We start from the raw sequence: 16441 nt of genomic DNA, 5'->3' as shown, positions 1-16441 counted from the left end.
GGCTGACAACAGGCGCCAAAATTGCCATTGGCGTCACGACACCCGTTGTTATATTACTTGCCGGCATTGCCATTTTCATGCTTTGTTTCATTCGTAGAAAGAGACGTGCAAGAACTCAAAGCGAAAAGTCAGCCTTGATGGCCGCCGCTGCACCTGGGCCCCTGCCGCCGCCTCCTCCGGGACGGCAGGAGCTCGCAGGCACCGCCGGATATGCGTATCAGAAAGCCGGGCAGAACCGTACTACAAGTCAGAGCTTCTCGGTCAGCCCTTGTCGGAAGCACCCGGGCAGTCGGTCTGTGACCAGACCAGCGAGCTGCAGGGCAGCAACCAACAGCTTGCTTGGAACCAAGGAGGGAGTCTGCAGCATATACCGGCACCGAATTACGCAGAGTTGGCAGCAAATCGCCCGCAAAACACAGTTGCTAGTTCGAATAGTCAGACTGGTTATGCGCCAGCTGTCTCATTGCCCACCCAAGCGGTTTCTCCGAGCTCTGCACAAGCGGCCAACGAGCTGTGGAAATGGGACCAACCTTTATATCCGGATTCGCATTAAGATCCTCAGGCTTTGCGCATTTCTAAAATGTTCGCCAAATTCTCCATGATGGTCTTATCAGCTCCAACTTTTATTCTCTGTTGTATCGTTCCCCGTAGAACAGCCATCGAAGTACTGCCAAATAGCCGGGCTCTCCAGTGCGATGTGATATCACTCTCGTCAACTCGATTTTATAACGTAAACTGCGTTCGTCAAGTTGCTCCAAAACTGGATCCCGACCAAGGTAACGTTGAATTCGTGGCGCCCTTCGTCGTCCGACGGGCCCGGTTTTCGCAGTCGCAAATAATGGACGTCATTCAGAAAACCCCACCATCCCACCTTGAGGAGGCGGCGCTGATCCCGCGTTTGGCGGACGTACTTCGCGGGGAAAGCTAGACATTTTGTGCATGTATTTGTTTATCTTCATACACACTCGAAAATACAGCAAGCTTGTGTACCAACCAAAATTCCACGGAGCCAGGAGAACCGTTTTATCGATACACAAGGGTTAGTACAGGCGACTGGTCCCTATGGCGGGGTAGTGACACCACAATTAACACAACAGCCACGACAGGCTTCCGTTCGCAACTTCAACACAATCATCGTCGCCATGGCTTCTCAATCTCCCTTCACTGTCAAATGGGGCATTCTCGCCACTGGCGGAATCGCCGAGAGTAAGCTGCTCTGCAAACAAGCTCCTCGTCTTGCGTGCGCGTGTCTAATCTGTTGTCGCAGCATTCTGCAGAGATCTGCTCTGCGACCCCGCCGTCCGCGATGTCCACGATGTCCGCCACGAGATTGCTGCCGTTGCCTCGTCGAGCTCCGCCGACCGCGCCGCCAGCTTCATCGAAAAGATCAAGGGGCCCTCTACCGCCAAGACCTACGGCTCGTACGCTGAGCTCGTCGCGGACCCCAATGTCGACATCATCTACGTTGCCACCCCCCACAGCCACCACTTCCAAAACGCCATGCTCGCACTCGAGGCTGGCAAGAATGTCTTGTGCGAAAAGGCGCTTACCGTCACTGCGGCCCAGACCAAGAAGCTCGTCGCCAAGGCCAAAGAGAAGAACCTCTTCCTGATGGAGGCTGTGTGGACGCGCTACTTTCCTCTCAGCATCAAGATCCGCGAGCTGATTACCTCTGGCGCCATTGGCAGGGTTCACCGCACCACTGGTATGGAAATTCTCATATCATGACTCGACAGTAATGGACATGGCTGACCACATCCTGTAGCTGATCTTGCTTTTGCGGATGGTCAGGACGACGGCTCCGTCAAGTACCCCGACACCAACCGCATGGTCAACCTGGATCTCGCCGGCGGTGCGCTCCTCGATCTCGGTATCTACGCCCTCACCTGGGTCTTCCAGACACTGTACCACCTCCAAAAGGACAAGGAGTCTCCCAACGTCCTCGCCGCCATCGACCAGTACCGCACCGGTGCCGACGAGACGACGAGCATCATGTGCCACTTCCCCAAGAACAAGATGACCGGTATCGCGACCACATCGATCAAGGTAGCCACTGACCCCAACGGCCTCAACTCGGCCGGCCCCGCGATCCGCATCCAGGGCACCAAGGGCGAGATCCAAGTTTTTGGTCCCGCGTTCCGCCCCACGCAGTACAAGGTCATCCGCGAAGGCGACAGCAACGTCGACATTGTCGACTGCCCCATCCCCAAGGACCCCAAGGTTGACTACGGCCATGGCATGTTCTGGGAGGCAGACGAGTGCGCGCGTTGTCTGCGTGACGGCCGCAAGGAGAGCGAGACTCTGCCCTTGAGCGAGAGCATTGCCATCATGGAGACGATGGACTCTGCGCTTCAGCAGGGCAATGTCAAGTACCCTGAGCTGATTTCTACGGATATCTACGACCCCAAGAGTCCTCTCAATGCTGGCAACCGGTAGTGCTAAGAAATTTGTATATAATTTGAAAAAGAAAATACAAGCCGAGGAGAAAATATGATGTGACCATTTCTATAGGTGGCCATGGATACGTCTCTACTTAAAATGCGTTGGACTCAGCACTCGAACTCTGTTTCAAATTGATCTGGGGGAATTTCACTCTAGCTGATTATTTGTCGAGACTTCACAGTGCATAATTCAACAAGTTAATGCCGGTATTGCCGTTCCCCAGTGGCGTTTGTCGCATGTATAGCACGGGATAATATAGTAACCCACGGGCCAGTTGAAGTGTCTGCTACTTATCAACAGCGACATGGCAGAGCGCGCCGAAGTAATCTCGCTAGTATTGCAATCATGAGTCACAAATTTAAATATAGTATGAAAAGAGTGCTGTCCACACACATATACCCATGTTCAGTGCTGCTTCAATGGGATACCAAGGCAAGTAAGTGGGTGACATAAGAAGAGTTCGCTCCAATTAATAGAAGCCGCGGCTTATTATTTCTTTTACCTACTATTATTTTCTAACCTTCTGGATTTTCTCATTTGCTCTTACTTTTCATTATTTACTTTACTACCCTCATTTTATTTTCAATTTATTTCTTTTTAAAGTGGCTAACAGCTACCGGTGTGCTACCCGCGTGCAAGCATAGCGTCTGACAACATGAAACACTCGAACGGTTCGCACGCTGCCGGTGGTTATAATAGACTCGTGTTATTGACCAGCGGAGCATCTACAACGATATGGACGCTCCATAAATAACGTCTGTACGTAAGGCTTTGTCATGATAGTGCATGAAAAACAAATCGGTCTCGTAGTCTTGGGGCATAACCGTCACCGCGCACCACCTGGCCCGTGGAGCATAATTATGCCAAGTTCTTGACAAATACTGGGGTTTTACAGTCATGACTCTGACTGTTCTTCTTGCCCTTTCTGTTCATTGTAAAACTTCTTCTTTCCCTCTTGGCAATTCATGCTTGCGATTAGCAATCGCTGACAATAGCCCCCTAGCCACACATTTTGGGTGGTTGAAGGCCACTGTAACCAAGCTGTAGGTCCCATCTACATCTTGGCGGTTCATCCGAAGACAAGACGCATTGAAACAAAACACGAAGGTTCGGTTCGCAGGTTTTGAAGACCGTCTCATGTCTTGGCTCGACGCATGAATGAGCCCCGACACGTGACAGACGCAACAATCTGCGACGCGCTACATAGGCCATAGCATGTGTCAATGCAGGAGTGCTTTATGCGCGCTATAGCCAAAGAAAAAGCCTCTTTTCATGCCTTTTGACCATTAGGAAAAGAGTGTTACAAGAACGAACCAGCCCCAGGGATCAATCGATGAGGCACAGGCCAAGAGGCGGCTCGAGGGGTCCCTGTAGACAGGCAGCTGTTACGGCACTCACACTGATGCTAATTGGGCCGCGACCTATAATTCAATGCAAACAGTATTCCAGAAACAACCATGCTCTCGGAAAAGCGGAAGAGGACAGCTTCTCCCACAGTTGCCCATCAACTGCCGTCGCGACTCATCGAGAGGGGGGTGTCGCAAGTGCGTGATCCACTCAGAACCCGACCAACCTTTTTTCTGCCTCTTGCAACTGCAAGGGCTGCATCTCATCCTACCAGCACGGCAAAGCTTTGACGCAACAAGGCCACGATAAGCATCGGAAAACGGTTCAATTTGATTGAAGAGACAACCAAAAAGGCCTCACCAGTCACAGGCCGACAAGTTGCGGCCCCACGCCCTGCACAGCAAAGGAGGCAACAACGAAATCTCATTTGCCAACTCCACCAACAGACACACAGACTCATCAGCCCATCGTTTATATCGGCAATCGATGCTATAGAGAGGGGTTCATGTTCCTTCTATAGCCGTTTCCTCTTCCCCGTTGTCGCAGTCGCCCGAGAACAACTAACCTGCGCGCCCTCCTTACTCTTCCGGTTTCGCGAGTTTGCGTGGCATTGTTATGTTGGCATCGATCTTTGCATCACCACCGCCAGCCCACACCCAATCCGCATCAGTCCTACCGAACCAATCACAGCAATCGTCTGAAGCAACGCCGGTGTTTAGCTGAAAAGACCCGACCATCGCACGGTCGTTTGACGTTGCATTACACGCCCCGCCGGGTGTCTCTTAAGAAAAAGGCTCACAGACGTTTTAACGAGCACGCGATTTGTAACTTCACTGCAAGGGGAAAAGAGTGAAAAGAGTTTTATATCTCTGGTTGAGTTGCATAAACGTGGAGGCTCAGAGAAGAAGGACGGAGGAAGCCTTGACAAGGACCCCCCGACGTTGACGCCAAGAATTTCACCCGGCAGTTGAGGCCGAGCGAGTTACTACCCTTTGTCCTTCCGCCCCCCCACGGCCTGTTTCCATTTTTAAGGGCTCTCACCAATGGCGACAGTGCAGGATCAGCAGCAGCAGCAGACGGAGTCGGGGCCGCATGCGCATCATGCCGCCGACGCAGAGGCATACGAGTCGACGCACGTGCATGCCGTGTACGAGGCCATCGCACCGCACTTTTCGTCAACGCGCCACTCGCCCTGGCCTCGCGTGGCCGCCTACCTGGCGGCCCAACATGCCGGGGCCATTGGGCTCGATGTAGGGTGTGGCAACGGCAAGTATCTCGATGTCAATCCCGCGCTGCACATGCTGGGGTCTGACCGCAGCAACGAGCTCGTGCGCCTCGCGCGCAGTCGCGGTTCTGCTCCAAAAGACGCCCCTGCGACGCAAAATAGCAATACTACTGCTGAAAGAGCAGAAGAAAAAAGCAGCAGTGGCTTTATTGCCAGCGGCACCGAGGTCGCCGTGGCCGACGGCCTTGCCCTGCCTTACCGCCTCGGCGCCTTTGACTTTGTGATCTGCATCGCCGTCGTGCACCATCTCTCCACGAAGCAACGCCGCGTCGAGGCCATCGGCGAGCTTCTCTCAAGGCTTCAACCGTCGTCACACACATCGCCGGCAGCGGCAGGCCTCTTCTCGGAGCCAGCCGGGAGCAGCCCACCAGGCGGTAACGACAAGGACACCCCCAGAGGCGGAAGCAGCCACAACAAAGCTACTGGTCTCGTCTACGTGTGGGCTCTCGAGCAGTCGAGCAGCCGTCGTGGCTGGGACGAGGGCAGCGAGCAGGACACGCTAGTCCCCTGGGTCATGCGGGCCAAGGGCCGACCAAACGAAACCTTCCAGCGGTACTATCACCTCTACAAAGAGGGCGAGCTCGAGGAGGACATTGTCGCCGCGGGCGGTGTAGTCGAGGAGAGTGGCTACGAGCGCGATAACTGGTGGGCGGTCTTTAGCCGGCCCCAGTCGTAGAAACGGAACGAAGATGAATGGAAACTCACATACACATAGACCGCCCTCCCCAGGTTATGGAGCAGATTATGTGTGCTGTCCTTTCAAGTCGCTGCTGATCCTGCATGTGATCACGCAGATTCGTGAAAGTTTAAAAAGTTTAAGAATGCAAAGAAATAATAGTAATCAAAATACCAGCCACGATACTTGTCAATTAGGAAGAGGGGACATGGCTTGACCTCTTCCTTTCTTATTGTAGACGGTGTATTGCAAATCGTGCATGTTTTAGCAGTCTAATATACATGGTCTGCAAAATCTCTTTGTGGTTGTGAGCGCGCAGTGTGAGTCACAAAAGCAGCCACACAACGGCAACAGGCACACAAAAGTACAACAGAGATGCGGCGAGACGAGACGAAAAACTAAGAGAATTATCCCTTGCAGTGCTATTAGCAACATTATGGCCCCTATATAATATCCCTTTGGTGGATTTCCAGCCTATCCCACTACATTGTAACCAGTTTGTTCGGAGTAAAAGAAATCCAAGCGCTTGTTATTACCAGATCCGCTGCATAATGTACTCAACCGTATGAAATCGAGATTTCCCAATGGACAGATGACCACCCCCAAGAGAATATTGTATCCAAAACAAGAAAAGACAGAAAGAAATTTACCAATCCTCGCCAAGAAAATGAATCTATCGCTTATTGAAGACGAAGAAGAAAAACCACAACTTTTGTCTTTGCTGTTTTGTGTCGTGTGCAACCGTGTCACTGTGCTGCTGTGACTTTCCTTTTTTTCTGGATGCTTTGGGGTCATTAAAAACGTTCCGCTTGCGTGCCAGCCGTCTGTCGGAAACCAGTTGTAGTTGTTGTGTTGTTGTTGTTGTTGTGTGTGCGTTTTTCTATTCCCAAAATAATAATAAAATCCTTCAAAATCCGCGCGCTTCAAAATGCTCGACTCTGTAATCCGCCCATATCCCGTAAAAATCATGCCGTCTATGCAAATTTTGACAAAGGAAATTATGCAGAGGAAGTAGCAAAAGAATCGTATCAGTCCATTCGTCGTCGGTAGTTGCTCTCGCGTAGTCGGTTGTCAGGGCTGCCAGGTCGCTTCAGTCGGCCAAGGTCTTGCTCCGCGTACATGGCCGGCGGCCCGTGTTGGTGTCCGTGCTGCTGCTGCTGCGGCGCCATCCCGTGATGCATACCCTGCGGCGGCGGTGGTCCGGGTATGTGTATCGATGGTGGCGTGGAATAGGGCGTGACGCCCGTGGTCAATTCCGCAACGCCAGGCAGCGGGCCGGGCACTCTTGGCTGTGGCTGTATAGGCGGCAACGTGCCACCAGGACCCATCTTGTGGAAAGTATAGTCGCCAGGATGATGTTGTGGATGATGCTGCTGCTGCTGCTGCTGTTGCTGCTGCTGTTGCTGCTGCTGTTGCTGCTGCTGTTGCTGCTGCTGCTGCTGCTGTTGCTGCGGCATCGATGTGACAGAAGGTGGCATAGGATGTGGTGGTGGTGGACCAATCTGCATGGCAGCATCACGACGTGACATGACGCTGCCTGAACGGGAGCTTGTCATGGCTCCAAAAGGGTGTTGTGGTGGTGATGCTCGCATTTCGCGTCCCACGCTCTCTTGCGATTGCGAATGAGCGTGACCTCGGATGTGAGAATTTCGGCCGGCCGCCTCCGCATTGACAGCGGCGAGTGTGAATGGCGTTTGACCTGCCCTTCGCGCCATGTCATGTTCTCCGAGCTGCCAGTGCATAGCTTCCGCCGCGCGCCACGGAACCTGCAGCTCTTCTGCCACTTTTGCCCACATCTCTGCCTTGAATCTGCCGTCATGTCAGCCTCGCGTAAAATCACTTCACCTATGGCTTGTTAAGTGCTGGCTGCCAGAACTGGTGCTTGCTGGTGAAAGGGAAATCAATTTTGCCATGGGAGAGAGGAAAATACTAACCTGTCGTACAGTCGTGCGAGTTTGTTTTTGCGTTCTTCGTCCCACTCGCTGCGTCGCTCTAGATAGTTTTGGTAATGAAGGCGGCAGCTGATGGCGCTTCGACCAGGCAAGTGCTTGGATACGTCGTCCCACTTCATGCCTTTGCCTCGTAGTTCGATAATGAGAGTGTCTTCTTCCGCGGACCACTTGCTTTGCTTCTTGACAGGCTGTTGTTGATATGTATCTATGCCTTGCGGAGGCAAGTGGCGTCGGGTTGCCGAACTACCACCCCTGGGCGGCATTTGAGGCATCTGATGGTGGGACATGTGGGAGGCCAGAGGAGGTGGTCCATGGGACATTGGCTGTGCAAGCATTGGTGGGACCGAAGAAGCGAAAGATGAGGGAGCACGATTCGAGTCTGCCGGCGGAAGATTCGACTCATCTGAGTCTTCTCGTTTGATTAGAGAGGCGATATCCACTGTGATGGTCGTTCGAGATGCTCGTCCAGATGCAGGCCTCTTAAGGCTACTCTTTGAGACTCCACGAAAGTTGATGGGAACGGTTGACGAATAAGGAAACTCTGCCTGCGAGAGGCAGAGTAGGGACTGTGTCTCGATTTGAGCCACGACTGCGATTATGGTCGTTGCTTGCCCGGTGCGGCGAACAGGCAGGCAACTGGTTTAATAAAGGGCGTCGAAGGATGCGAGAGATGGGTAGCCGGCACTGGGATAGGGCTGTCTATTGTTAGGCTGTGGGCATGTGCGCCTTTGAATGATCGGAGACGAAATGACTAGAGAGTCAATGCCCAACGCAGGCCTCCGACTGTGGCTAAGTCGGACAGGTGTTGGGTTGTAATCGGTGGACAGGGTATGCGCGCCGAATGACGACAGGCGGCGACAAAGGCGGGAACAAGAAAACTTCTGGATTTTGCTTTGATGAAAACGGCAAGTGCTAGTGAGTGTAGTGTTTGTAGGAGTAGAGGCAGGCAGGCGTGCGGTGCAGGTGAGCTCTATCTGGAAAGAAGGTGTAGGCAGTGAGTGGTAGGTTGGCATCAAGAAACGGTCAAGTTGAAAGGAGGCTAGCGAAAACGGGCAGTACACAGGTACTTGTACGAAGAGTGGAAGAGATGAGCAGAGGAAAAAGACTGGATAGAAATGGCCACAGCAAGAGCAGTGTTTATGAGGCTAGGCGGAAGCATGATTGGACATGCCGGGGTTTCATCCGACCAATGGGGGGAGATGAGCTTAGCAGATGAGGCAGAGACTGACGGCGGCAACGGCTCAGCAGAGCAGCAGTACCACTTGGATTATTGTACGGGGTACGTTGTACACGTCTAAAAAACGCCTAGCACGGGGGGCGCCTGGATTTGACAAGGGTGCTTTCTCTCTCTTTTAATTCCCTGTATGTCTTGCCAACAGATCGGGTCGCGAAAAAAATGAAGGCGGCGGCAGGGGTCTCTCTCCAGGGCAATGCGCTCTTCTCTCACCCGAGTCACACATGCCCAAGTCCACATCAGGCCCATCAATGAGGAAAAGGTCAGACAAGCGTGACAAGCAAGGCAGGTTAAAAGAGTTAGGAATAGGTAATAAGTGGGAGGCAGAAGCCCAGGCCAGAGGGAAGGGGTGGTGTGTGGGTGTTGGGCCAAGGGGGGAGGCGTGTGGACGGGGGGGAGGCGTGTCAGGGAATCCAGGGCTTGGGTATTTTTTTTCTTGGGGGATGATGTCGTACACGTATGGAGGAGGGTTAGCATAGGAAAATAAACAGATCCAATCCACAGGCTTATTTTAGAAGGCTAGCCTACCGGAAAGTGGCTGGATCCACGAGCGAGCCAGGCGGGAAGTTTGCTTTGGTTTGCGGAAGTGAAGCCGGAGGATGGTCGCCACCTCCGGGCAGTCTCACTGGAGTGTGGCCGGCCAACTGGGGGCGAGCTGTTGACTGCCACGCTTGTTGGAGGGGTGCAGGTGCGGATATGTACTCAGCATGCATCTGCTGCGTGTGGTCCAGCCATGCATGATGGACGGAGTGTGGTGTGTAGGTATGGCGTCCCTACCGCATCTCGCAAGTTCACTGTGTCAGAGCGTGGATCGGGGGGTGCGCGATGTGGCAGAAAGCCGGGCGGGCAGGAAGAGGCATCACAGGTTCTTTGTTAGGTAACCGCAGCTGGATCTGACGTCTATTCAATGCTTGGGAAGTCGTCCACCTGGGTCAATGCCAGATTTCATCGGCTAGGTAAGGGATGCTGTCGTACAGAAGATGGTCGGTAGTACTATCTAGTAAGATGCGGGCGGGTAACCACATGGTTCAAGTAAGCTCCCGCTCTGTCTCCATTGGAGACGTGCATTTGAAATTTTTGCAGTTCGGGCGGTGGTATATAGATATTGAAAATTGGTGTTTATTTACAATAGTAAGTAGGAGGTAGACACCAGCTCTAAGCCAGCCGAGCGCACGAGCGTCAAGAGGGAAAGTCATGAATGGTTGATGTGATATGACGTGCACAGCAGCTTGACGGTTTGGGGCTCACGAACAAAGCGCACCAAGACACAATGCGAAAGAGGAGACGGCGAGACAAAGCAGAGACACGAAGACGGGTAAGAGCCTAGAGCCAGCTGTGGTGTGCTCGCTAGACCAGAAAGGGGCACAGGGGCGGTAGGTATTTCAGGCGGCTAGCAGAGATAAGGCTACGATTTTATGCAGCGCCAGCAAGTTCCATCAGGGGCAGTTGAATAAATTGACAGCATGAGAGGGGAACTCTGTGAAGAGAAATCACAGCACACAAGCAGAGGGCACGAAGGCGGAGATACACTAGCCGACTAATAAGCTTGCTGGTTTGAGATGGGGCAGATAGAGCCCGGGAGAGACTGGGGCCATGAGTCCATCGTGGTTCTGAGCCGAGCGAATGGACGAACAATGGGGCATCAAAGCAAAGCTGTTAGGGGGAAGGGCAAGGTGTAAGAGAGTTTTGTCAAACAGCCAGCATATGGCCTAGGTTAGTATGGGACTCGAGAAAGTGGAAACATGGTCTTCAACGCTTTGTGAAGAACAGTGCATCACATTGCAGTCTTTCCATTGCACAGCGTGGGCAGCAATTGATACGCCTGACACTCAATGATCAATCACTTGACTCGCCAGAGAAAGGTCCCCAGCATCGGGCCTTTTTTGTCTGGGGCTCTTTTTCGTCCTTGCGTAGTGTGCCCTGCGTCTGATTACTTGATTGATTGAGCTGATCTGGCATAACGAGGCACGACACATTAGCGTGGAGCACATCTATCTGTCGGGGCGAGTAATGGTCACGGCGAGCTGCACGATGCAGCCGTTGACAAGGGGGGGATCGGAGTTTGACAAACACTCGAGCAACCGTATACTGGTAAAAAAAAAAAAAGGAAAAAAAAAATGTGTCTGAGGCTGCTGATTCAACTGGGGCATCTCATTGGATAAAAATACTAAATGGTAGAAATAAGTTGTGCATTCAAAGGCAGCCCGCCTCGCCTCGCGTTGAAGAATATGGAACAAGGCACAGGCACAAGTGCGGCTGCTATCCGTAGCTCAACTCTACTTTCTCCATAAACATGGGCTGATGCAGCAATTTTTAGAGCCACTTTATTTTGTGCCAGTGTCTTGAACCGGTGCTGTGATTTGCAGCAACGCTGGCGCATGTCTGGAACAGCGTAGATGACATGGCTGGTTGTTGACTGAGACAAAGTCCACAATACTGGGCAACAACACTTTATTGCTTACCGTCTCTTTATTACACGGGGTCTTTTCTTTGTTTTTCGGCTCCTCTGCAGTAGCTTGCTACAATATTACTATCTCTCTTTCGACGTCGTTGCCATTTTTTATTTTTATTTTCTTCTTCTGCCGTCTCTTGCTTGCATGTAAGTGGACGACAGCTCCCCTTGTCTGAGACGGCCAGCGTGGGACGTGGAGGGGCCGCCCATCAGCGCCTCTTTTTCCCTCGTCGCTGGATCATCGGTAAGGATACAGGATTTCTTTTGCGCAGATATTAAGTACACACCCACTTTTTCTTGATTACCCTTCTTTCTTTGCTTTCCATTGTAGCAGGAACTTGCTCCCCCCCCTCCCCTCTATGCGATGGGATGAGCGAGCGGAGGACAGTCTAGATGACACCCAGTAACTTTGAAAAGGTGCGCACCGTCCGAACACAAAAAAGGCTTGGCGATTTATGCAAGCAGCAAGATTGCAGTTCCGTCAAACGTCGAGGCACTGAACTAGAAACAGAGCACACACCCCATGATGCGCTGGTCTCGAAAGTCACATTGAACAGAGCCGGGGGGACAGCGCCGCGCGGGGGGGATACGATTGGGTATTAAGGCCCGAAGGAGCCTACGTAGGTTTTTTTTTTTTTTTTTTTTTAGTATACTTAAGATAATGCCCCCTCCTCGCCCCTGCGTTGGGCAACTACCAGTCCAGGCCAGTTGTTAGCGAGTTGTGTTATTATATACGAGGTTATAATAGCAGGCAGTGGTAGGCTCGGAGTGGCCATCTTGTCGTAAGCAAGCCTCCGTCTCCGCAAGGGCTGAGTCTCGAGTGAAACAGAGCACACGGAGAATTCTTTGTACCATTTCATATTTTCATCCAGTATTAGACGCCGTATAGCTCTAATGCTGGCGAGCGCAATTATAAAAACAGGCACTCGGTAGCACAACCCGTCCCTGTGATACGTGATTGTGTTGCCGTGATGGTGCTACCCCAGACATGCGCCATCACAGTGGGAAATGGGCCGGCGAGTATGACGTGAAGTGATGAACCTGGTTGGCGAGCTCTTGGTGACAATTGTATTTTTAGTTTTATTTTCGAATGAAGGAGGACGTCATTATACGATGACGTGGTGAGCTGGCTGCACGAGTAATGATGCCTGGCGGACAAGAGCTGCCGTTAGTCCAACAACAGGCAGACCGCTACAGTGCTTGAGTGCTCTACTACCTACCTAAGGTACGGTACGGGAACGGCTAGACCCAGGCCTAAAAACCGTGCAAATGCGCTGCAAGGTCCTACAAGACCCTGCTGGAGAAAGAGACGGCGGGCGCCGACAGCGGTGTTGTAGAGGGGCCAGCGCAGGACTGTAGCACCTGTGCGGCCCCAGTTGCGCCCGGAGTGGCCTAAAACGCCCCTAAAAATACAATGCTCCCCGCCATCTCCACCGCCCACAGACCTGTCACGGATGGATGACTGACAGCTCAACCGACCTGCATGCACATTGTCTCTCTCGACTGCTTGCCTGCCATCTGCCCTCCCGCCGCTCATCACCCACATTCGCAAACACCACCACCACCACCATCACGCCGACTTGCATCCCACACCGGTTCTTTGCCCAGTATTAGCATCGTCTGCTTGACCGCTAGCCCCGTCGAACGAGCTAGAAAGAAGACCAAGAGGGGGTGTCATCCATCCATTCCGCCCATTGTACCAGTAAACGGAGTAGCTACTAGCTGTTCTGCACAGCAGTTCATCGGTCAAGAAGAAGAAAAATGCCAACTCTTCAATGCGACGCTAACCACCTATCCATCTCTCTCGTCCCAGGTCTCAGCCTCGGTCTCCCACCCTCCTATCCAAACTCGTTGGCTGCCGCGCGCTGCCTCACCATTGTCCATCAAGACAATGCGTTTCTCTCAACCCCCGTCTGCGCGGACACGCATCATCGAGTTGACGAGAAACGACGAATGCCGGAGACCAAATTTGTCATCCCCTGGTCTGCCAGAGTTCCATATCGACGCCAGTGCACCCCCTGTTCCGCATCGTCAATGGACGGTAACGCCGATGGGCTGGCGCTCTGGGACTGTCCTGCAATGTATTTTTCCACGCCCTCAAGATTGCGCGGTGGGCGGATCAGGCGGATCAGGCTCCTGCGCGGGCCGCCGGTGGGCTGACTCTCTTTTCGTGCCAGTGAATTGTTGGCGTTCCTGGGGCGGGATCCAGTCACACAGACAGCCTGTCCCCTTCCCTTGGGACCGGTCGCTGCCCGCTGGGCTGGGCCGCAAACTTCAGGGCAAAGCCAGGGCCAGCTGCTCTCTTCTAGCTGCCAGCATTCAACCCACCACCAAATCGCCTCTGTCTTGCCTGGCGCCCTCCTGGCCTGGCTTGCTGGTGGAGGCGCCACCCCAGCAGCCCCAGTCTCCGACGCTGAATCCGGTGCCTTTCTTCAAAACAGCGAATGGCAGCGACGTGGCTCGTCTTGCAAGGTTCAAGGCCCCCAGCTTGTTCATGCGAGCGAGCCAGGTGCTCAAGCCATCTTTCCCCTTACTCGACTCGCGACGAAAGCAGGCTGCCGTTGCAAAACATGCTCGGCCACACCAACTGGTCTCTCAAGAATCGCCGTCAATGGCCTATCTGATAGGCTAATAGCCGTCTACGCAGGCCTTTCCCAACCAATCCACCTGATTTGCTTCGAGAAGCCGTCTAGCTCCTCCTGCCTGGCAAGGACCAGGGCACATCACTGGAAACTGGACGACATGAATAATGCCGCACAAGTCTGTTTTTGACCCCGATTCTTGATGGAAACCATTTTATTCGCCCGCCATGACTCCGCGTGAGTCCACTGCATGTCCACTGCAGGTCGACAATCGTGCATGCTTTCCAACAGCTCATCTGCCGCATTCTGTGCCACTGCTCATTTCGCGGGGCCCCCGATTTTAGGCATGTGTATCCGTAAACACAACGGTACTCGAGTAATGGCATCGAAACAACTTGCGTCGACTGAGGTACTTGTACTATTCCACCAATTTGTGGGCTTGTTCTGTCGCCGTCGGTTTACTACGCCTGGTATACCAGCTTATGCGGTCAAGCAAAATGTTTCCTGCCCAACCGCAACCGCCAACCTTCTGCGGCTCCTGTTCCGACTCACACAGCTTTCAACCACGTTGTGGCCGTCAATCTATGCGACTTTGCTCGACCCCAATTTTCAGACCTATCACGGGATGCGATTGACCAGGTTCAGAGTGCTTTGTCTCAAAATACGGAGCACAAATATTTGTAATGCCACGGAGTATCCGTACTCAGTAGGGGCCTTCTTGTCCGGCACACCGGCTACCCGCCCACCGCCGTTGTCCATGTCGCTTGGTGTGGTTCGTCTGGCTCGGCGCTGCCGTTCGTTGCCGCCCCATTCAGAATCAGGTCCGCTATGACACTAGATGCTAGCCATTAAGTTACTTTGGTCCGGGAGTTCGCCGTCAGATGACACCGGGCAAATTTTAAAGTTGGGCCTCAAAACGGTTTCCATAATTCGCTACCAGCTTGATCCAGGGGTGTGCAGGGCTCCCAGTTACCAAACCATTGGGCTCGCCGATGGCTATCGACATCAAGGAGCCGAGAGTTTACCGAGAAAATAACCTCATCCCACCGCCAATACCGTTTTGCCTTGCTCACTGGTGTCTAGCTATCCGCACCAGTCCACCGGTCATGTCACTGGCTGGTGGATACCGCTGCAAGCATGACCGCTTTTTTTGGGAGCAGATATTTGGCATCGTGGATGCCAGACAGATGTGCGCCTTGCATTTTCTCGCGTATGTACGAAATCAGTCCCACGGCTTGCCGGCGATGCCCGCTATCCCCTTGTGACCCCTGCTGCCGTCTAATTAATGATGTGCGCAGCAAGGAATAATTGTGGCTTGAGAGCTGCCAACGTGAGATCTCGGGTCCAGATGGAGCTACAACAGACAGCGCATACAGAGAAGTAGCTGGTACTTGCCAAGTACTGATACATGGCAGGATTCGCAAGTCTAGCCATCTCACCACGTCGACACCACTCTCCCCCCTTCTACGTGTCATTGCCTCGCAATTTCAATCAAAATTCATGGCCAGGAACCAGGAAAATCCGCCACGGCTAGGCACGCCCGGCAGTTTCACGATGATGTCTAGTCGTCTGCCACAGCCAGCCCCCCCCCCCCCCCCCCCTTCCGCAATTGCGCAGGAGGGCAGAGCTTGTCGTCCGCAACTGTGCGCTCGCTCCTCCCACCTGCTTTCGCTGATGAGACTAAGATTGGCGGAAGCCACCGGGCCGGACCCGACTAGCTGGATCAGTCCCCACTACAAACAATCTCGAGGGGAAATGACATCAAAAGAAATCAGGCACATGGATGATGGTTGCCTCATCAAGGACAATGCCTACTCATTCTGATATGTCGTAGCAGTCAGTGCTGTAATCGCGATTCCGATGTCCATGCTCGAACTGCTGGGCTAAGCTCAGTCGATTTGCGAGACGTTCACTACATCGTCAAAAGTGGACAAACGGACGGTCTAATGGCCAGTAAGCTAGCGTAAGTGAGGCTCTCTAGCTCTCCAGCCGTAGGCCGGAAAGGAATGCTTCCGCCGCTTTTGTGATGTAAGCCACTTCAGCTTGCCAGCGGGAGCGTTTCAAAAAGAGTGCTTTGGGACTCAGAATAGCACGTTTCTGCCATCTGGCTCAGCAACACCGATTTTCCGACGCTGTCGGGCTGAACATTCCTTCCATCTCTACCAACACCGTGAGCTCCGCCACTTCCCGTCGTCTTATTCCATTGGGCAGCAACATGACGCCACCGCTTTCAAATATTTCCACGCATATTGGGCAGTCGGTCTAATTCGTACGCACACATATACCCTCCCTTTCCACACCGATAGTTGTGTCAATTGCTATCCTAACAACCGAATTAGTTGTGCTGGCGCCGCCAAGGTGGCTTTGTCTCACTCATCTATGAGCCCTGGCGAGAGCCCGTGGGTTTCGTTTGTCTTTTTTGCAAGTTTTGCCCTCATCCTTGTCATGTGTTGCTTTATTTTGATGTACCG

At 53.0% G+C, this 16441-nt stretch overlaps 3 protein-coding genes across 3 annotated transcripts; 2 read left to right on the top strand and 1 right to left on the bottom strand.

The window, feature by feature from the left end:
- Positions 1–838: 838 nt before the first annotated feature.
- Positions 839–2436, top strand: LMH87_012333 (uncharacterized protein; the record flags this gene model as incomplete). The annotated part of the gene is made up of 5 exons (XM_056201624.1): positions 839–896; positions 978–1039; positions 1107–1206; positions 1268–1705; positions 1766–2436. The coding sequence occupies 5 exons, from the start codon at positions 839–841 to the stop codon at positions 2434–2436; spliced, it is 1329 nt and encodes a 442-aa protein (XP_056053358.1).
- A 2396-nt stretch (positions 2437–4832) lies between these two features.
- On the top strand, positions 4833–5750 carry LMH87_012332 (uncharacterized protein; the record flags this gene model as incomplete). The annotated part of the gene is made up of 1 exon (XM_056201623.1): positions 4833–5750. The coding sequence occupies one exon, from the start codon at positions 4833–4835 to the stop codon at positions 5748–5750; it is 918 nt and encodes a 305-aa protein (XP_056053357.1).
- Positions 5751–6778: 1028 nt separating this feature from the next.
- Positions 6779–8037, bottom strand: LMH87_012331 (uncharacterized protein; the record flags this gene model as incomplete). The annotated part of the gene is made up of 2 exons (XM_056201622.1): positions 6779–7559; positions 7685–8037. The coding sequence occupies 2 exons, from the start codon at positions 8035–8037 to the stop codon at positions 6779–6781; spliced, it is 1134 nt and encodes a 377-aa protein (XP_056053356.1).
- Between the last annotated feature and the right edge of the window lie 8404 nt (positions 8038–16441).

This window comes from Akanthomyces muscarius, chromosome 4 (genome assembly GCF_028009165.1).
Source record: "Akanthomyces muscarius strain Ve6 chromosome 4, whole genome shotgun sequence".
NCBI classification, from domain to species: domain Eukaryota; kingdom Fungi; phylum Ascomycota; class Sordariomycetes; order Hypocreales; family Cordycipitaceae; genus Akanthomyces; species Akanthomyces muscarius.
The sequence above is the reverse complement of the archived record's forward strand: the minus strand, read 5'-3'. Positions and strand labels throughout refer to the sequence as shown.